This window comes from Taudactylus pleione, unplaced genomic scaffold (genome assembly GCF_031769625.1).
Source record: "Taudactylus pleione unplaced genomic scaffold, aTauple2 ptg000535l, whole genome shotgun sequence".
In the NCBI taxonomy this organism is placed as follows: domain Eukaryota; kingdom Metazoa; phylum Chordata; class Amphibia; order Anura; family Myobatrachidae; genus Taudactylus; species Taudactylus pleione.
This window is the reverse complement of record NW_028284937.1, coordinates 10852502-10875270: the sequence shown is the minus strand read 5'-3', so window position 1 is coordinate 10875270 and position 22769 is coordinate 10852502. Positions and strand designations below refer to the sequence as shown.

Genomic DNA, 22769 nt, shown 5'->3' with positions numbered 1-22769 from the left:
AGCAACCAATTAGCTACTACCTATTGTTTTATACACTGGACTTGATTGGTTGGTTGCTATGGGCAACTTCTACACTGATCCACTTCTCCTCGCTTTTCACTGCTTGATAAATCAAACCCTTTAAGCTGCTATTTAAAGAAAAAAGAAACCTTTCTGTGTGGGATTCCTTTCTATGAGCATGCAGTAGTAAACGTGAGAATAAAAGTGGAGTTTTAAAACGACTTGCATTGTAACAGCATGACCTTTATCTTAACAGAGACATTTCTTAACATTTAAATGGCACTACCATAGTCCATTGCAGTTTAATAAATTACATACAGTACATTGTACATCAAATGAAGGACATTACATAACATTCGTAACCAGCTTTCTTTCAAAACAGAGGCTGATTGAAGTAGCTGTGAAAACAAATGGACAAATAGACTGTCTGATCAACAATGCTGGGTGGCGTAAGTACTATAAGGACCATAATACAGACAGAGATTTTTGCAGATGAAGTGACCTAAATTTTAATGTGTGCAGGTCATATATTCCATTATATTATTGCTTATGTATATAGCACCCCCAGTATACAGCGCTTGACAAATGTTCTCTGTACTTCACATCAGTCCCTGCCCCATGGCGCGCACACAGAGGAAATCCACACAAACACAGAGCGCATACAAACTGGCACTCATGACCCAGTGATGTGAGGCATCAATGCTAACCACTGTGTCACTTTTCTGCACCTAAAACATGGGCTCTTTGTTTATACAACACAATGGTGGAAGCTGTATTTTACTGCTTCAGTCTATTTCACCACATAGACACTGGGCCTGATTCACTACGGGTTGCTACTACGATTGCAATAGCGATTTAGCGATTACGCACACACTGTTCAACTGCGATAGTATGCTAATCCATTGTGATCGCTATGCCATCGCAGCACTACATAAGGACGCCCACTTTACCATACACACATCCGTAATGTTTAGCAAGACTGCAAAACCATTGGTACAATCGAGTACCATCGCAGCCTCACGCACACTTACACAAGGTCTGACCTTACTCAGAAACTGCTAACTTCAGCGCACGCTATGAGTCCTCAGGCTGCGTATGGCAACGCAGTGGCTAATTTATGCACGCCCCTGCAATGGCGTTCAAACGCACTGGCATGCTACGTTTCGCCGACCACCCACAAAACGGCTCTTCCTGTCAATCACTCTGCGATGGGTCTGCGTTGCCACTGCGATCGTATTGGCCGGTTCGCACACGTGTGCGTAATCACAGTTGCAGTCCGCAATGAATCAGGCCCATTAACCATAATATTGTGCTCAATTTTGCATTTATTTTGTGAATAAACAGCAATTACAGTGCCCTGTGTAACACATCGCCTACATAGTATTGCACCTGTATCTGACAGTATATGACATTATTTTGTAGGTTGCACCAATATATGAGAATGCAGCCTTTCAGTTTATTAGGCTCCAGTGACCTAATTGAGGCACAATGTTGTGTTAGTGACAATATAGACTGTGTGTTGGAACCACAGAGAGTGTGTCTGGATTGTGTGTAGGGAAGAGGTGCACTTTAAAAGCTAATACATGTTTGTTAATGTTGTGCCCTACACATGACCGTTCTAATTTTTAATTTTGTTCAATGATTAATTGTAGATCCTCCGGAGCAGATCATAGACCACACGAGTTCACAGGAGTTTCGTGACCTTTTAAACTTGAATTTGATTGGCTACTTCTTGACTGCAAAGGTAAAGCCTAAATGGACAATTTCCAATGCAGTAACTTCTGTGTTATCTCAGCAACTAAGACCCTTTTATGTGAGATTCATCATATGGTAACAGCTACTCTTTAGGTTGTATGTGCAATACAGGAACTAGTATTCTCTTAATTGCAACATTTTTAGATAGTCCCATCTTGTTTTTTTTTTGTTTTTTTGTTATTGAAAAATATGTCCAACTATTACTTACCACTCATATTCTAAGCTCTAAACTTATTTAAATTCCGTTTATATATTCTGCAAACGCAGTTTAATGGCAGCACGTGTTTCATTGTACTTGACAGAAAGCCAAGTAGCAGCAGTGGTCGCAGAGACTAAATAAAATCTCACGCTGCAAAAAGAAAGCTACATGGAAACATTCTCTGTAAAGAGCTGCGTAATATGTGTTTGTGTATTTATTAACCATTATTTATACGGTATACAATCGGGAAGCCGGCTACCTTAATACCGGCAGCCGGCTTCCCGACTGTCATAGCCCGGCGAGGGATGAAATGCCGGACATCTAGATGTAGACGTCTGACATTTTCCCGACGCCGGGAGACAGGCGCCCAGCATCCCGATCGAAGGGATGCTGGGCGCCGCGAGCGGACAGCCGTGGGGGGGAGTGTTAGGTTTAGGGTACCCGGGGGGGAATTAGGCTTAGGCACCCCCCCGGGAGGCTTAGGGTTAGGCTAGGGGGAGGGAGGGTTAGGGTTAGGCACCCCCGGAGGGAACTTAGGTTTAGGCAGCGGGGAAGGGGAGGGTTAGGCACTTAGAGGTGGGATTAGGGTTAGGCACTTGGGGGGGAGGTTAGGGTTAGGCACCCCTAAGGAGGGTTAGTGGGTTAGGTTAGATAGTACTTGCCTATCCACGAACGGGATTTCCAGCGCTGGCGGGCTTCCGCTGCCGTGAACTCTGCTGTTGTCGGCCAGGCCGGCGGTATTTCATACCGATTCCATTTATACAGCAATGTGATGCAAATATAGTATTGCATGTGTATCTGTCAGTAAGAACACAGGGGCAGGTACAAAGTATTGGGGGCCAGGCCTGTCACAGAAGCACAGCCATGCCCGCTCCTACAAGATGGTGTGTCTACACCCCCTTGAGCAGCATGCCTTCTCAATGTGACCCAAAATTGACATGTGGCCATAACCCCTCTATTGGATGGTCACATCCCCTCTTTGTACTGGGGTTGGACATTTCCTATAGCGACTCTGGTTACACATATAAGGCTGGTTAAGAAGAATTTTATTATACCATATGGGGTGTACTGTAGGGACACTTAGAGGCATTCTATGACTCTGAAGCTCCCCCCCGCCACTACCGCAATTGGAGCTCAGCGGTCAGGTGACTGCAGTGACAGGTCAGAATGAGCTTCTGCACAGAAGCTTATTTTGGCTACAGGAGACAAGGAAGATGGACGCGGCACATGCCCAGCCACAGCCACTCCTCCCATGGGCCTTTGCGGAGCAGAGCTGTGAGTGACAACTCACAGTTCCGCCTCCGTTAGCTGCCGCCCTGCGCCCGTCCAGGAATGGGTAGAAGAAGGCACCACTGACACTGTAGCACAGCCCAGGAGGACTGGGCTGGAGCTATACTGCTCCAAGAAAAACGGCACAAGGACACCATCATATATGCAAAGAAAGTATGTATTATAAAAGATCAACGTTTCGGCGGTCCCGCACTGTCATCAGGGCCATACACATATATATTTCCATGTGGCTGGTCTTAAATACAAAGTTATCATCTGCTAGGGGGCACCAACGAACATCTTGCCTAGGGGAACAAACTGGCTAGAACCAGCTCTGTCCATGTCAGTGATACTTTGGTAGTGTGGTGCTGGGTTATGATGTCACAGCCCTGTGCCACACTCCCAGTCTGCCAAAGGATGCCATCCCACTCCCCACCCCAAGCTGCTCTAAACTAGGTATGAAGCAAGAGGAAGACAGGCAATGAGGTAACCTAGGGGGTGCTTCTGTCACCCCTGGTGGCCGGTTGATATGACAAACCTGCTCATAATATATATATTTTTTTTCACCATATATTTATGAAATTGTTCGGAGTTATATAGGTATGACGGGAAGCGCCAAATAAAAGGACGGGAGTGATTTGATTTTGCAGCCAAAGTTATTGATACTGGTGCGTGGTCTGATATTGCAATATCCCCTATTGAGGTAGATATTATATCTGAAAGAAGAGTAGTAGATATTAAGATATAGTCTATCTGTGAAAAAGACCTGTGGACTGCTGAGTAAAAAGCGAATAAACTGTCCGTGCAATTATATAGTCTCCAGATATCCGTTACCGAGTGGCCATTCATGAGTTGGGGACTATGTGTCCTTTGGGTGGCTAAATAATTTGTAGGGGTTGGTAATATATCTATTTTTGGGTTGGCTACGGTATTCAAATCTCCTATTATTAAATGAAAATTGTCTACTATGTAAGATTTGTGTTATAGATTGGAAAAATACCTGTTGGTCATTATTAGGTGCATATATGTTTAACAGTGTGTATTTGGTGTCATAAATGTGAATGTCCATTAGTATATATCATCCCTCTGGGTCTGATGTAGAAAATAGTATGGTATATGGTAGATGTTTAGCAAGTATGATAGCTACACCTCTGGACTTTGGGCCTGATTCAGACCCACTCGCGAGCGGCTGTCCGCTTGCAAGTGGGTCGATGTTATGCACTGAGCATGCGCACGACGGTGGGAGCTCCGTCGTGCGCATGCGCCAGACGCGATGAGCGAAGGAAAGTCCTTCGCTCGTTGTTTCTGATCAAAGGGGGCGTGCTGTCGATGGTGATTGACAGCACGCCCCCTTTGGTGGGCGTGCCGGGGGCGTGCCTCCATGACGGGGGCGTTCCCACGGGAACGCCTCCCGTCAGAAGCCGGCCCACTGACATCACTAGTGATGTCAGTGAGAGTGATTTTGGCTCTGATAGAGCCAAAATCACTCCGGAGCTTGCGGTTGAAAACCTCAACCGCAGGCTCCGGCTCGCAGTTTCGATGGTCGCGATGGTCACGACCATCGCGGCCATCAAAATGCACGCTCGTATAGGCTGTGGGTGGTGACCCACAGCTATACGAGCGTCCAGGAGGACGCTCCATTTTCATGGAGGGCGGCCCTCATTCAGAGCGTGCGCTCTGCTCAGAGCGTACGGCTCTGAATGAGGGCCTTTGTACGATATGGGGCCAATATACATTCATTAATCCATCGGTCTTTTAAGGTGGATTCATCCCCCTGTTTCCAATGGGTTTCTCAGAGGAAAGTTATGTCAGGTTTCAATTTCTTCAGTGACATAATTATTTTTTTACACTTAATTGGTGTATTGAGACCCCCTATATTCCAAGAGGTGACCTTAATTTTTAGGGAAAGTTGAGAGTCAGAAGATGTCATAGTTACTGTGGGAGTAGTCATCCAACGTCTATAACATAAGATAAACGTGAAAGATATAATGTAAAAATAACCAAATCCCCCCCCCCTGTCCCAGCCAGCAGGGAGAATTAAATGTGAATATAATAAAAGATCAGAACCTGGGCTCGTTTCACATAACAATACTGTGTCTGTGTAATAATTCAAATATAAGATATGCTTCAATACATTTTCATATCTTTTCCTAACCAACATTTTTCTGTACTGAGTCCGACTATAATTCTCAGACATAGGTGAGCATATATTAACAAAAAACAATTTGAACAGAATTAACGAATAACAAAATGAAAGAAATAAAAGCATAAGACGGGAAGTTTCATTCCCGTTACCATATATTATGACTTCCCATAACTTTATGAGATGCATAAAAAATCTTTTGAAGAGACGTCAATGCATTATTCTATTTTTTAAGTGTTAATAGAAAAATCAGAATGAGAGTGACTAGGTGAGTTTCTGGGGGAGAGATTCATGAAAAAATGCGTGCGTGCTTTTTCAGGGTTGTCAAAAAACAGCGTTTGGCCATTGTCAGTGACTTTCAGTTGTGCTGGATGTAATAATGCAAATCTCTTATTGTGTTCTACCAAGAACTTGCATACTGAGAAGAAGTCTTGGAAAATAAGTATACGTTAATCATCAATTATTAAATCTCTTTGTCTTTTGAAAGCTGATAGGATTTTTTCCTTAGCTCTATAATCTAGGAATTTCGCAATCACTGGTCTCGGCCTGCTTTCCGAACCATCTCTTTCCGGGTCGAGCCTATGTGCTCGCTCAATTTGAGGTACCCCTATATCGTCTTGAATATCAAGTTTTGTGACTAGAGTTTTACCCAAATATTAAAATATTGCAGATCCCTTAATCTGTTCCGGTATACCTATAAACCTCAAATTGTTACGTCTATGTCGATTCCCTTGGTCGTCGACTTTTTCTAATAACTTGTGAGAAGTAATGTAGGAGTCATGTGAGTTTTGTAAGGTATGTAGTTGATCTACCACATCACTCGTTCTCTGCTCAACAGTGTCTAATCTGTTGGAATGTTCTGATATTTTAGATAAAACTGTATCTAAAGAGGTTTGGATTTCATATAACATCTTATCAATTTTAGGGACAAATTGGTCAAGTTTTTCCTCCATTTTCGGAAGAAAATTGAGAAATTTCTTGTCCATTAGAGTGTTTCAAATTTTTAATCTATTTTAGGCATGATAGTGCATAACAAGGCAACAGCTATGGGGCATATCCAATTACCCGCGGGACCTCTCCCGCGAGTAATTGGGGCTTGATAGTCCCGCGGCGCGGGGTTAAGCTATTCAATAAAATAGCTTTTTCCCCGCGCCGTTAACTCCTATGTCGCACGCGGGAACACACGGTTTCCGCGAGCAACGCGGAAACAGTGTGTTATAGCATCTAGTGCGAGGCCGATTAGGACGGCTACACGCATATTTTACCTCGCACCTACATGAGGTGCGAGGTAAAGGCCGACAGCGGGGAATCGCGCGCGGGGTCTCGGACACCCGCGCGTGCAATCCCCGCTAATTGAATTACGTCAAGCGCGATAATTAGCCGCGGGGTAAACCCCGCGGCTAATTGAATATGCCCCTATGTCTGGGTTCAGAGCCACAGAGTCAGCCTTCCTAATATCAGACTGATCAACGGGGGGAGTCTGTGTGGGAGAGGAAGGCAAAGTGCTTGTTTTCGCAGGGATTTTATTTGGTTTACCCATTCTGCGGAAAGATGATCTCTGTGGTAATGGAAGTAATGATCTGGAGAAATATTTCTCCATATAGCAAATACACTTGTATTAACACACCAGAAGATCATATAATATATACTGTCAACTGATCTGGTACACCTAAAATAAAAATGAATAAAATTTGTGTTGTGACCAGGAGGTGGCAGTAACTGTATAACAAGTGAAGTGTGTTCTCCCAACAAGGTAAACCAACCATAAATATTAATCAGTAAAGGAGGTGAGTGACAAAGGGTTTATGGTTTGTTGTGAGCAAGGCTAGTAATATACACAGTAATCACTACAATAGATATATATAACAGTGGTTACTAATATATAGTGAGTATACTCACGAGACCACTGCAATTTACAATACTCCAAACAGACTGTCCACCAATATTAGTCCAGCACAACAAATTGCGAAGGCGGAAAGGTAATGCGGATCCAGGTTTCAGTCGCTTCTTATAGTAAATAGGTGATCGTGTCCCTTGTCATATTATCTCCAGTTCGTTGAAACTTGGAATGCAGACACAGTTCCCAAAACCCCAGCTTGTGGGCGTAAATTAAGTATGGTGGAGGATAGTTCCTCCAGGTGTGATAACTTCAGTCCCTCGGTTGGGTCAAATAGGATATGCTGTAATGGTTCCCAGTGCTGTCATCAATAATTAGGTTGTGCTTGATCCACAATCCAGAGGAGGATATAGCCTAGATCCTAGATAGTGTCTGAGCTCCAGCTCAGTCTGCAGGGGAAGACAATCCCAGCTTTGTGTAAGTGACCGCACCTATCTATCTGCTCCCCCGCGTTGTTACTGGCAAGGAGGTCCCAGGATCAGCTAGCAGCCGTGTCCTCTTACAACACTAGGACAGGGCTTCCAGGGCACATCGGGGGTGAGCCACTCGGGCAGCAGGGAGAAGCCGCTGCGCTGTTCAAAAGTCAATCAAGATGGCTTTGGGTGTCACTGCGCAGTAGAGATCAAAGATTGGCCGGACTCCGGGTTAAGTAATTTGCTCACTCCACAGCACCGGATTTATATCAAAGTGATCTCCGTGTGTTCCCCTAGCCCGTTGACCGGTGGAGTGTGTGATAGTCTGTCTGAAATAGCCATGCAGGCCAGTTTTGAAGGTGCGAGGAGAGGAGCTGTTTAAAACGCGGCCATCTCAGATGCCCCGCCCACCGGAAGTCCTCCATAATATATATTTATTGTCATTTAAAATGTTCTATTTTTCCCAAAAATTTACAGTTATATTTTTTTTTTGTATTTTTATATTTTTATGTGCTTATACTGTAGAGGTTTAATATTATGTGAGCTATCATACTACTGTGTATTTTTTATAGTTCAAAACATCATCATTTGACACTTTGGTTTCATAATTTTAATAGATTTTTATTATATATATATTCCAGTATGCTTTACCCTATCTAAGGAAAACACAAGGCAATATTATCAACATTTCAAGTCTTGTTGGAATCATTGGTCAAAAACATGCAATACCTTATGTTGCCACAAAGGTAGGATGTCTTCTGCATATCAAAGAGACTTTTATATATCATTTGCAGATGTTGCCTAAAGCCTTTTCATTGTGTAAAAACAGTTATTGTACATGGCTTGGTCTTTTTTTAATTGTTACATGCAAGAAATATATTTTGCAAGTATTTATGTAATTAGTATAGAGAAGCCTAAGCATTGAAAAGAAACAAATTAAGAATTATTTCAAGAGTGGAAATGTATTTAAAATAATCAGCAACATGTTTCAGAGAGGTCCTCCAACAGGCGATATGAAAGTGTAACATTGGGCCACTATGAAGTAGAGACAGATTATATAGATAGAACACACAAAGGGGATGTTATAGCAAAGCACATCCACAGATAATTAAAGGAATCTACTGCTAATATGTAGAGATTGTTGCTATACTAGCCACAATAAAGTTGTATAAAAGCAAATAACACGGTCTATAGAACAACACACATAAAGAGGTATAAATACAAATATAAAACTGTTTATAAAAGAATACACATGGGGTTGTACCAGTGGTGACGTGCAGTGGGGTTAATGGCTGGGGAGGCACACATGGAGATGGGTCTGTTTGTTGGGAGCCTGTCTCACCTCCCTACTCACTGTAATTCTCCCCTCACTACAATATAAGCTTCAGTTACCATTGATTCTCCTACCTACGCTGCTGCCTGTGCTCTGATCTCTAAACACTGCAGTGCACTTCCTGGTCACATGACACATCCAAGGCATCCATCAGTGTTTAAGGCACGTCCCCCAAACTCGGAGGCATGCCTCCATTAGCTCTCTTTCTGTGCAGCTTATTGCCCATGGTGTGGCCCCGCCCCCAACTCTGCAAGCAGTCTCTGACTATACAGAATCTAGGCTGAGCTGTTGCCTCAACTGTCTTCTCCTTGCATTACCAGGGAGCTCCACAAAGCTGGTGAGTGTTAATAATAAAAATGATTACAATAAAAAAATGTTTTTTTTTAAGTTCTAAAAATTATTAGAATAATACAAAAGATATTTATATCAAATCTCAGGAGTATGACAGGGGGAGGCTCTGTCCCTGGGTTGTACATAGCTCTTAGCCAATATCAAGTTGGATAAATACATATAAAATAACACACATAGGGAGGAATTCAGTTAGCCCCGATAGCTTAATGGGAGTGAAAAAGAAAGGTAGCCTCGGGTTTTTATTGCCCAAGGCTGTTCAATTAGGCTCCCTTTTTCACCCGATACCTTTGTTAACGCCCGTTGCATTGATGTGTTAACAGGCCTTAACACACAGAGGGCCTGATTCAGAGCCGCTCGTAAGCGGCCGCTCGTTCGCTCCGAGCGATGTTCGCACATCTTCGCATGCATATGGGTCGTAATGCACATGCGCCAATCAGTCATTGCGGTCGGAAATCGAGCGCTCGCAAAATAGCGAGTGCCTGCTAATTTGAGTGACAGGATGAGGCGTTTGTGGGTGGTAACAGGGGAAGGTGCTTGAAAACGGGGAGTGGTGATCCGAACGCAGGTGTGCCAAACGGTCAAAACGGGCGTTTTAAGGGTGTGCATAATTAACAAAGCAGCGTCATCGACCACGTCACTTGGTTGTTTCTTAGCCTGAACTGTTCGCATGATTGCGGTAGGAAAATTACCAATAAATGCTGCCGGAGGCCTCATTTTGGGGCTAATTTGGGGGATCATTTAGCCTGCAGTAAATTACAGCGGCTAATTGAATTCCCTACATCGATAGGTATAGATACAAATAAACTCTTTTATATAACAGGATACAGGGATTACTGCTGTCATAGCCACAAGAGTTCTAACAATACAAATAAATAACACTGTTTATAAAACAACACACAAGGATTTGCTGCTAACATAGCGTTGTGTCAATACAAATAATGTAAAACAACACACATACAAGATGACTGTTTATAAAACACAGAAGGATTGCTGCTATTGTAGCCACAAGATTGTAGCAATACAAATAAAACTGTTTATAAAACAACACACACATAAAGAGGTATAAATAAATAATTTTTTTTTATAAAACTGCACACAAGGATTGCTGCTATCATTGTATTAATACAAATAATATAAAACACACCTAAAGATTATATATAAACAAAAATACTGTTTATAAAACACACAAGGATTGTTACTATCCCAGCCACAAAAAAGTAGTGTAAATACAAATCCATACAAAACTGTTTACAATACCGTACACATAAAAATGCATAAATACAAAAAATGTATTGGTCAATCCTTCAGAAAGAAATATACATTCTTAGAGTGCTTACATTCTAAATTGTCTACTGCACACACACTAGTGTACATTTTGGACAGCAGTCAATTAACCTAAAGCAAATTGAGTCCTGTTGGAAGAAAGTAGTATATAAATAATACATACTTGCCAACTTTCCCTGATTGTCAGGGAGACTCCCTGAAATAGTAGCAATCTCTCTGTCTCCCTGAAGAGTCTAGCATTCTCCATGATTGCACCTTACCCCCCATTATGTAGCTGTTATATATTTGGGGGGAGAAATAAAGATATCAGAGATATCTACATTCAAATGGGATCATCGGTGCATTTTCCTTGCATTGGTTATAAGGTACAATGATGCCTATGGCTACATGTATTTTAATATAAGGTTTCTCGCGTCCACTTTATATGTAAAACTGTTTATATGTAACCACTTGTAAAACACAATACATGAGCAAACCTTGAAAAGTATCTGTCAGTGTGTTCTTCATCAAAAGTTGATTTTACTAACAGCATTGGGGCTCGTCTACATTTGCATGTAAGGCAATTGTATGACACACCTCCCAGATGTAGCAGGACACGCCCATAGGTGCTGCTTTCACAATCTCCCTGAAATGCTTTTTCAAAAGTAGGCAAGTATGAAATAACATTATTATTGCTAATACTACCAGTATACCAGTTATTAAGAGTATGGCTTTTGGACTGTGGAAGGAAAGGGGAAGAACATATAAACACCATTTACTGTAGATAGTCCTTTTGTTATAATGCCATGTACTGTATGGCCCTAGTTCTATGATGCAGCAATGCTGGCCACTCTATCACTGTATCATCCGAATGCAGTGTTTTGTTTTCTGTGTTTAGTTTGCCCCATTAACAGAAGTTGGCAGAATGGAAAACTGCCAGAGTTACCAATGGCTTGTGCTGGGGGTAACAAATTATGACATCTGTATTAACAAAAACACTATCCTAATATAAAACTGTACAACTACACTGCAGTCAGCATGTTCACGTGATAATGCATCTACCAGGAACTGGATGAAATAGACCAATAACAGTATCGGGCTACTTCCAGTAAGTTTGGGGGTGGTAAAAAAAACAGATGTTAAGGAGCATTTGCTGTGAGAATAATTATGGGAAATTAAAATATCAACTCCTGTATTGGTTCTGATTTAAAATACTAGGGGGGAGGTTAGGTTAAGGGAGAGGGAGAGGGGGAGAGTTAGGATACCGACCGACAGGTGTCTGTATCCTAACCCTGTCGGGATGCCGGCGTTGGGATTTTGATTTTAGGGACATGGTAGTATCCTCAAAGTTTTGGCTAATACTACAGGCAATTCTGTATATAGCTTGTAGTTGCTGTTTTTACATGACTGTGTGCCGTGTAAACATAAAGGTAACATTTTACCTTTGCTATTGTGTCACTTCTGTGCACTCCGAGGGACTCCTAAAGGACCTGGGGTACCGTGCAAGGCGGTAAAGGGCAATAGGCAAAAATAACGCACACAAAAACCCGGTATCCTCACATTAAACAATGGGAATTAAACCACCTGGTCATTTCGTATGTTTACACTGCAAATTTTACTTATGAGGCAACAATTCCCTTCAGGGACTTGAAGCATAGTTTCTGTTTCAGTCTCCATTATTGTTTGGTCTTCTTGAGTAATTGTTTTACAATGTTCCTAATTTAGCCACTTGGTGACACTGTTCTTTTGCAGACTATGGGTGGCATTTAATTTTACTTGGAGAAAAAAAAAGTCAGCTTTTTCTTATATTAATGACTGGAACTATGTAGAGCAGTGGTACCGAAACTTAGTCCTTAAGTTAACAGTTCAGATTTTAAGAATAGCCATACTTAAGCACAGATGACTTGATTAGTACCTCAGTGAGTTTGATTATACCATCTGTGCAAAGCATGGATATCCTTAAAACCTGGACTGTGAAGGTGACTTTGAGGACAGCGTTTGCGAAACCCTGAGGTAGAGATACAGGATTTTCTGTTCCGAATAATCTTTTTAGGTTTATTAAATTTTGTAAAAACATGTTTAAGCAATAAAAACTTTTACCAAAGTTAAGGTGCCTACCCACTAGGCGACCTGAAAGACTGAACGACTAGCGTTCAGACCTTCAGGTCGCCGACGTGCGGTGCCCACACTGAACGTCATTCAGTGAAGGAGCCGACCTCCTATCTCTGAACATGCCGGACCTGATGAGCGTCATCAGGATGACGGGCATGTTCAGTAGACATTCGGGGTCGACAAGGACCCAGCGTGCACACGCCTTGCTGGTCCTTGCCGGCTATCCATTAGCCGACTTTGGGCCTGATTCAGACCCACTCGCGAGCGGCTGTCCGCTCGCAAGTGGGTCGATGTTATGGACTGAGCATGCGCACAACGGAGGGAGCTCCGTCGTGCGCATGCGCCAGACGCGACGAGCGAAGGAAAGTCCTTCGCTCGTTGTGTCCGATCAAAGGGGGCGTGCTGTCAATGTTGATTGACAGCACGCCCCCTTTGGTGGGCGTGCCAGGGGCGTGCCTCCCTGACGGGGGCGTTCCCACGGGAACGCCTCCCGTCAAAAGCCGGCCCACTGACATCACTAGTGATGTCAGTGCGAGTGATTTTGGCTCTGATAGAGCCAAAATCACTCCGGAGCTTGCGGTTGAAAACCTCAACCGCAGGCTCCGGCTCGCAAATTCGATGGTCGCGATGGTCTCGACCATCGCGACCATCACAATGCACGCTCGTATAGCCTGTGGGTGGTGACCCACAGCTATACGAGCGTCCAGGAGGACGCTCCATGAAAATGGAGCCCGGCCCTCATTCAGAGCGTGCGCTCTGCTCAGAGCGTACGGCTCTGAATGAGGGCCTTTGTGAACAATCCGACCATACCCAGGAGGTTTCGGTCGCATTGTTCATAAAGTCGGGTAATGGATAGGCCCCTTTAGAGTAACTCTATATTGGAACTCCTTGTATTGGATTTTGGATGCAGTGTGTTCAACAAAATGTTCCTTTATGCACCAGGGAGCAGTTACTGCAATGACTAAGGCAATGGCAGTGGATGAGAGCCGACACAATGTGAGAGTGAATAGGTAAGAGATGATTTAGTCTTGTATCATTTTTGTATGTATAGAACCATACTTGATGACTTCTGACATTTCCTCCCAGGGAGAAGGTTGGGGAAGAGAAGCAGGTGGGCTGGTTTAGGGGGTGGGGCCAGAAGATCCACCTAATTAAGCCCCACCCACTCACAGTAAAATGCCTTGATTCACTCATATTTTAATAGGGGCGGAGCTAAATGACGAGATTGTCAAAGAATCGTGTAATTGGGCTCTGTCCCCCTACTTGCGGACCTGCCGATCTGCTAGCAGATGTTCCCCATTCTGCCCACTTCACTAGGAATGCGAGACAAGTGTCTACTTTCCCAGGGGTGTAGGGGAAAAATCGTGAGCCTCCCGTGACTTCCGGGAGAGTAGGCATGTATGAGGAACTGAAAAAAGAAACTGGCTTTGTAAATATAACACTTAATAATCCTTTAGATGCTCAATATTCAGAATGAGACAGCATATTTTTAATCACAGCATGTTACTTGTTGTTATGTTTGTGCTTTGCAAGCAATATCATTTCCTTTAGCTCCCCCAGGGTGAACCTTACATACTTGTGGAGTGCAGATTTTTTTTTTTATCAGTGGTGTGCAAACTGCAGGTGTGGCTGATCAAATAGTAGCACACACGGCACAGAGATTCACAAAACCTGCTGGCCCCAGGCATATTTGTTCTGTAAATTAAGTTATTACTATATTCATAAGTGAGTCACACTAAATAGCATACTGTCTTCACTGAATAAGATTTAACCAAAATGTGATTTATATTATATCGCATCAAACTTCCTAGCATAGCATACTGTTAGTGCCTGATGCCCTCCTCATCTCTGTGGCGGTCCAAGGTAATAGAGGACCCCAGTGCACATGTTAAATATAAGCCCCCCTCGATAATCAACACAAAAGTAGCATTGCATATAGTATTTCTTATTATACCAATTGTGGAGCTGCAAACCCCAGCATTCCCTCTTCATAGCAAAGCATGCTGACACTATTAGTTTAATAGTTACAGAATGCTAGACACAGAATGCCTACCTTTGCAGTACATGAGCTGTGGGCCTGATTCAGATTTGGGAATAAAGTAAGATAAAGCAAGTAATTGTGTACCTTGACAAACCATGCTGCAATACAAGGGGGTGCAAGTATGGTACATTGTACAAGGATTTGGTGTTACAAAAAGAAAAAAAAGTAGAAAACCACATAGAGATAATTAAAATCAACCGAAACCTAGATAGCACATTAAGCATATTGCAAGGTTGGTGGTTGCAAATTTTGGGAAATAACTTCCATGGGTTATATATTCCACCCACAAAAGGTACCAAATGAGGCAACCGTCTTGGGCGCATTACGTAGGGTTACCCTGGGTGGAATAGGGTACGTCTAGAAATAATGACACAAAATGGGTGTGGTTGCAGCATCCTGATGCTAGGAGTAGGGACCCACCATATTAGTCAGGTCCATGTATATTTCATCCCATCCACGAGTGTACCAGGAGAGGCAGCCATGTTGGACGCACTACTAAGGTTACACTGTGGGTGATGAACCATGCAAGGACCCAAGGCATATATGGGAAAAGTGACACGTGTGGCAGTATGATATACCCTGTGTGAATAGATCCGCGTAAAGTACATCCTGCCCATGGAGGATGCACTTCAGTGGATGTATAGCACACCAGTATAGCATACAGTGGGGTGGAAGTACATTTTAAAAAACTGGGAATAGCAAATACAGCAAACAGTGCTGCAGTTTGACATGACATATATAGGTGACTGAAACAATAGAAATATGAAATACACAGCAGTGTTCTCCCCAGAATTTTTTTTCCAGCCGGGTGGCATCAAAAAGTAGCCGGGCAGGGGCCTTCGCAATTATGCACGCGCCGGGAAAAGGGGTATCTCCCTTACCATTCCAGCCCGACAGGTCTCAGGCTGCTCCCCCACTGGCTCTCAGTCAAGTGCCCATTATGCATTGCCCCCTGTAGTTTTTCCCTTTATGCATTGCCCCCTGTAGTTTTGCTTTGCCCTTATGCAGTGCCCCCAGGCTTAAGTAGTGCCCCCAAACTGCCCCTTATGCAGTGCCCCCAGGCTTAAATAGTGTCCCTATGTAGTGCCCCCAAACTGCCCCTTATGCAGTGCCCCCAGGCTTAAATAGTGTCCCTTATGCAGTGCCCCCAGGCTGGCCCCTTATGCAGTGCCCCCAGGCTCTGTTTCCCTTATGCAGTGTCTAAAGGTCCCAGAGGCAGTGAGATGCATAGGAGACAGCAGCAGGGGCCAGTAAACCAAGTCCCCAGGTGCGACTAAGCCTAGCCTGTCAGGAATAAGCCCAGCAAATGACAGCAGCGGAACCAGGGAACGGGAACAGAAAATGGCGGTGAGCGGGAGACTTCGAGCCCGGCTGAATGTGATCAGAGCAGCTGGGAGCCCTCTGGAGAAGACACACAGTCAGGCAAGCTCAGCACAGAAGACAGGCAGCAGTGTCACAGAGGAGTGCAGCACCACCGGGCAGAACTTACCTTTACTTGCTCGCCGCTCGCGCTCCCACTCCTGCTGCCTCGCTCTGACTGGATCTAAGTAGGTCCAGCAGGCGCGCGGGGCAGGCTCCTCACGTCGCGGGTGACGTCATGATGTAATCCGCGCACTGCGTCACTGGGAACGCTGGCCTCTGAAGCGATCGGAGGCTTCTTTAGCCTCCGGTCACTTCAGAGGCCAGCGTTCCACAGCGGGGGTCGACGGGGGAAAGTGCCGGGCGGTAAGCTGTTTCTGCCAGGTGATGCGCCCGCTGAAAACAGCCTGGGGAGAACACTGCACAGAATGAATAGATCCACGTACTTGTACACCCTGCACAAGAAAGAACCATCCAAGGCAACCATCTGGGGCGCACTGCGTAGGTTACATCTGGCAGGGTGTTCAAGTAGCCGAAGTATAATGTTGTTAAACTTAATCAGAAATTAAAAAATGAGAGAATGATCTGCAAAAAGCCACAGCGTCTCCTTCACTCAAGTGTGTGGTCTTGTCGCATCCAGCAGTTTGTGGAGTTCGATTTGGCTGCAGCACCCGAACCCAGTCTCAGGGGAGATGAAGGTGAAGGTGAGATGAAGGTGGAGTGGCAGCATTCTTGTGCTGCTGTGTTTGAGAAATGGTTTCATTTTTGGTTACAAAGTAGTCAAAAGTCCAAATCCAGTTCAAACTCCGGTTCCAACTCCATGCTTCAGATGGCATGCTTAAGATGCAGGTTACAGTGGCAGGCCAAGCCTGTGTGTGCAGGCTTTAGAATGAGACCCTTTTGCAGGAGAGGCTAGGTCAGCTGGTACAGCTGGTACAGTGGGAGGGCGTGTGTGAGCAGATTGTTCAACAAACTAATTAATGGTCAGGGGAAGATGCAGCCTCACAGTTGTAAAACAAACTTTCAAAACAGACTCACAAGAGTAAGGAGTAAGACTCACTAGCATTAAGGGCCTGATTCAGAGCTGAACACTCTGACCAGAGCGCTCGCTCTGAATCAGGGCCCTCCTACCTGTTTTAGGAGCGTCCTCCTGGACGCTCACATAGCTGTGGGTTACCACCCACAGCTATAGGGAGCATCCATGATGATGGTCGCGATGGTCTTGACCATCGCGACCATCGGGCTTGCGACGGAGACCCTGCGGTAGGGTCTCGCTGCCGCAAACCCTGGAGTGATTTTGGCTCTATCCCATGGGAACGCCTCCGTCTGGCAGGCACGCCCACCAAAGGGGGCGTGCTGTCAATCAACATCAACAGCACGCCCTCTTTGGTGCGAGACCTGGAGCGATGGTGAGCCCGTCGCTCGCCAGGTCTCGCGCATGCGCACGACGGAGCTCCCTCCGTCGTGCGCATGGGCAGTGGGGAACAACGACCCGCTTGCGAGCGTCCTGACGCTCGCGAGCGGGTCTTAATGACCCCCTAAGTCTCAGATGCAACTGCAGTCAGTGGCGCTTAAGTGGATGCATCACATGTGACTCGGAATCAGCCCCTAGAAGTGTTATTTGTACTGCAGCCTTGCATCACACATTTGCAAGGTTTTAGCACCCACTGCTCATTGGTTCAGATGGAAACAAATACAAGCAGAGTGCACCCACTCAGACCTAGTGACATACTTCATGGATATTTGCTCATACCTCACAGCTTACCACCACTGTCTGCTGGAATCCAAGTCTGGGTGTCCACAGGTGGCTATCCGACAACTCAAGGAGGTCAGATCAGTCTCCCCCATCAGCAACTAAATTAACATTTTTTTAAGGACATTTGTCATGAGACTGATCCTGCCATCTGCTCTTGACTTGTGACATGTTATTAGACTGTTGTTTTTCCAAACAGAGGACACATTTGGATGTTTTAAATTTGTAATTTAATTCAAGTTGTATAGAAAATTTTATAAGTTGCAAGTTTCAACATTTTGCACGAGTTCAGGCGAAATTGTGTTTTGTTGACTATTGCATAATTAAACATTAACATAATCAGGAGAGCTGAGATTTGTGTTTGTTATTCTGCAGAAAGCTTCAGCTTCAGGGGTACTTTGTCCCTCTGACCCCTCACCAGAGTTTCGTCCCCGGATCCCACTGGGGTACTTCAAGGAGCATTGACCCTTAAGGGGTCATTCAGTTAGCGGAGAGCATTATAGCGTGGCTTCAGCTCCCAGGTAAAGTACCAGGAGCTATTCAGTTAGGGACCCGCGGTAAACCCGGGACTAGCCCCAATGCAGCACTCAGCGTCGATTTCTGCTCTCATCTCCAGAGGGTGCTGCTTGGTTGTCAGGGTAGGGATCTATATCACAGGAGGCTGCAGGTTGTGGTAGGGGAAGCTGAGTGAGGTGAGAGTGTGGTTTTACAGGGAGACTGCCTGACTGGGGCAGGACAGCTAATTTTTAGGAGAGAGTTCAGGTCACAGAACGGTTGTCCTTCACAAACTACCTCACGTGGTCACTTGCTCCAAATGGAAGGATAGGCTGCTACATGTACTAATTCAACTGATAAATAAAAGATATGCTTTTATGTTTTATCCTGTGTACGAGCTGCTATACTGCTTGTTCAGGTGAGAAAACGTAGTACTAGTCAATTGGGTAGTACAGTTCTTTCCAGCACACAGATGTACAATGAGGCTGTATACTGGAACCAGGGGTTGACGCTGGAGCAGAGATAGAACAGGCTATATCGATTGATGAGGTTTGGGATGTTAGAGAGCAGTGCGCTCCGGCACTGCCTCCTCTCTCTACTCTACATCCTGGGTACGAGGACCCAGAGTCAGTGGAGACGCACTGCTCTGCTACTGGTCATGTGCAGCTGACACCATCTTTACTGTGTAGAGTGTCCCTGCAATACCACCACCATTTACCTTTCATCCTATTGATATCAATAAACCCAGCATCCTGGTTAAGGATTCTCTGTGTGGCCTATCAGTCACTTTCACATATAACCTGTAGGGATGTGCAGGCTCGGATAGGTTCGAGTTTGCACGTTGAGTTCGGATTTTTCCCTCCAAAAAAACGGAACTCAGAAAGAGGATAAACGTCATCTTACATGGACGAACATCATCATTCCTGGACTTTCATTCCTGATCGGGTCTGCGATCGCAGTGGCTTCGTAGACCCATCGCAGAGTGACTGACAGGAAGTTCCGTTTGGAGGTGGTGACGGGGGGCTGGTCGGCGAAACGCAGGCGTGCCAGTGCCTTTGAACGCCGTTGCAGGGGCGTGCATAAATTATCCACTGCGATGCCCTACGCAGCCTGAGCTCTCACTGCGTACCGGAAGGTTCGCAATTTCTGAGTAAGGTCTGACATAGCGCAAGTGTGCGTGAGGCTGCGATTGTACTCGATGTTACCGATGGTTTCACAGTCTTGCTAAGCATTATGGATGTGTGTAAGGTAAGGTGGGCGTCCTTATGTTGTGCTGTGATGGCATAATGATCGCAAAGGATTAGCATATGATCGCAGTGTGAATGCGTGCGTAACAGCTATTGCAGTAGCGATCCTTGCTGAATCAGGCCCTAAGTCAAACAGTTTGCCTAAAAAAAAAAAAGTCTTCCTGTTAACTGAACAGAACAGGATTGTGATGACCCTTGTTATATTGTTTTCTATGTTTAGTATCTCTCCTGGAAACATATGGACACCATTGTGGGAAGAACTCTCCAGCCATTCTACAAATCCAGAAGCCATGATCCTCGGAGGTAAAGACGCACAGGTAATAAAATAAAATAAAAAGTACAGCGAGATAGAGTTGTAGGGAGCTAAACATATTCACAGCAACTGAACAGGCTATGACATACAAAGCATGTGTGACCCAAGCCAGTAATACTACTTGAGGCTCTTCATCAGAGACTTTTCAGGAACAACATCACACAATATAAATGAATGATAAAACATACAATGGATGAGGCTGTAAAGGTGAAACCTTATGGCTCTGCACTGCCCAGTTAGGAATAATTATTAATTAAAATACTTTTCATTCTTGGCGACCGGTATAGCTACAGTTCCATACCGCCAATGTTTTGTTACAGTAGTTGTTCTCATTCATGGTTTTTTGTGGCATCAATATTTTTGCATATTCCATAGTTAAGTTAGGAAGTCATTATAGTTACTTTTCAATTTTCTTCCTTCCTACTCCCATTTCTCATGTGTTTCTTTTGGTTTCTCAGCTTCTGGGTCGTATGGGCACAGCAGAGGAGTGTGCCAAGGCTGCCTTGTACCTGGCAGCTGAAGGTACATTCTGCACTGGTATTGATCTTTTCCTAACTGGTGGGGCTGAACTCAATTATGCCAATAAGAACCAGCAGAAGACCCGCAGCAGCATTTATCACTGACTGCTCATGGACTGTGATGTCATATCAGTGCCTCAAAGCTAGCAAGGTGGTTTCAAACATGGTTTCCTTTGATTTAAAATATAAAGACATTTAAAGAATGTTTCAGGTTTTCTCCAAAGGAAGAAGATGAAGATGTGCTCAAGAAATAAGTAACATACATCAATAATATCATATCATAGGTGACCAGTACCCCTAATTTACAGGTTTTTATAGACTTGTCCCTATTGACCAACTACACAATAAAAATATTTATTTTTCTGTGTGTTAGATGCAATTCTTGCCAAATGTTCTCATTCTCTTTTTGCCATTATAACTGAAAAAGTCTTGTAGAGGAGAACTTAAAATTAAAAAAACGTGTGTTCTAATAAACTTCCATAAACACGGCAAGATGGAAGTTAGTGTTCCATGACCTGTTACACAGTATTGTGTGGGCTGTATGCAGATACAAACGCAAGATCAATGCGGAAATATCATTTTAAAATGTTGGCAGCTATGTGATAAACTACTTGTGCTATAAAATAGAAAAAATATATATACTTATTCAAAAATCACCATTTATACATATTATATTGTGAATCTGGAACTAGTTCACTGTTTTATTGTGTGAAAGGAAAACAACAAATAAATAAAGAATAATCAATCGAATAACATCAAAATTAATAAATTATTTCAAAAAGGCAATATAAATGTTTTTTTTAAATAATGGTTCCAAAGATATATATATATGTGTGTGTGTGTGTATATATATATATATATATATATATATATATATATATATATATATATATATATATATATATATATAATATAAAAAGTTAGACAGCCATGTGCATTTGAAGAAAAAAAGATACTATTTGCATTGCACTGCAAAATAGTAGGAGGATAGCTGTACAGCTACCTATGTACTAACCGAGCTGGGAACAAATGTTAGGAAAATAATGCTCCATAAATAATGTTTCTCTTAATGCATCTTGCACATGATCTAGGATATACTTCTGTTATATGTAAAGCTGTATGCTCTATTTACCTTTTAAAATGATCTAAATATTAGGTATTGCATAGAGCACAGGTTGTCAAACTCGGCCTGATTCAGACCCGGTCGCAAGCGCTGAGCGCACGCAACTGGGTCAATGGTGGCCCAGAGCGCATGCGCACGACGGAGCCGGCTCCGTCGTGCGCATGCGAGAGACCCGGATAACGACGGGCAATCTGTCACTCCGGGTTTCGCACCAAAGGGGGCGTGCTGTCGATGTTGAGTGACAGCACGCCCCCTTTGGTGGGCGGGCCGGGGGGGTGGCTGCCCAGATGGAGGCGTTCCCATGAGAACGGGAACTTTCGGCGTTCCCATGAGAACGGGAGCTTTCGGCTCTGTTTGAGCCGAAAGCTCTCTGGGGCTTGCGGCCATGAGACCCTACCATAGGGGTCTCGTCGTAAACCCGATGGTCGCGATGGTCTCGACCATCATCCTGGTTGCTCGCATTAGCTGTGGGTGGCAACCCACAGCAATGCAAGCGGCCAGGAGGCCGCTCCATAAAAACAAAAAAAAGATGCCCTGATTCAGAGCGAGCGCTCTGTCAGAGCGTCCGGCTCTGAATCAGGGCCTCAGTCCTTAGGGCCAAGGTTGACAGATCTGTGCCTTTAATAAGAAACACATGAATTACACAGGTACTGTGGATGGCTGACTTCTAGGGGTATACTAACTATAGGCAGGCCGCGTCGGGCCCAGGTAAAAGAGGCGTGGCCTAATTGTGGCAGTTGTAGCCACTCCTCCTTAGGTAAAGAAAAATGTTTTGCGCAGTGAGCCCCCTCAGCCCGGCGCATAACCAGTGGAGGGCGCGATCAGCTTGATCGCTCCCCCCACAGACATAGGAGACTGCTGTGGTTGCTTCTTAGTAGCCGCGAGCAGTCTCCCAGTGCAGCCCAGCACACAGCAGCGTGTGCTGGGCTGCTGTGAGGTAAGAGTGGGAGGGAGCGGTGCTGGGCCCTGGTAATTAGTGCCCCCCCCCTCCCTTCTCGGCGCCCGTGACTATAGGCTATAAGTAAACTAACAATGGATGTGATCTCGCACCAATAGATAAATAAATATGTAAATGTATCTCTGTTTCAGAGAAATTGTGTCTTGTTTATTCTCCAAGACCCATAAACTTCACCTATATTATTTAGAGTATAGTTTTTTGATGTGTGTGAAGGGGAATCGGTATGA

At 44.3% G+C, this 22769-nt stretch overlaps 1 protein-coding gene across 1 annotated transcript in view; it reads left to right on the top strand.

Moving 5' to 3' along the window:
- Positions 1 to 20828, top strand: part of HSD17B14 (hydroxysteroid 17-beta dehydrogenase 14) — a 33815-nt gene extending 12987 nt beyond the window's left edge. The window contains exons 4-9 of the mRNA XM_088451014.1: positions 383 to 449; positions 1653 to 1744; positions 8318 to 8422; positions 13678 to 13745; positions 19851 to 19947; positions 20402 to 20828. Coding sequence (XP_088307140.1) covers positions 383 to 449; positions 1653 to 1744; positions 8318 to 8422; positions 13678 to 13745; positions 19851 to 19947; positions 20402 to 20566 — 594 coding nt within the window. The 3' untranslated portion in view covers positions 20567 to 20828. The remainder of the gene's footprint in view (positions 1 to 382; positions 450 to 1652; positions 1745 to 8317; positions 8423 to 13677; positions 13746 to 19850; positions 19948 to 20401) is intronic.
- Positions 20829 to 22769: the final 1941 nt, after the last annotated feature.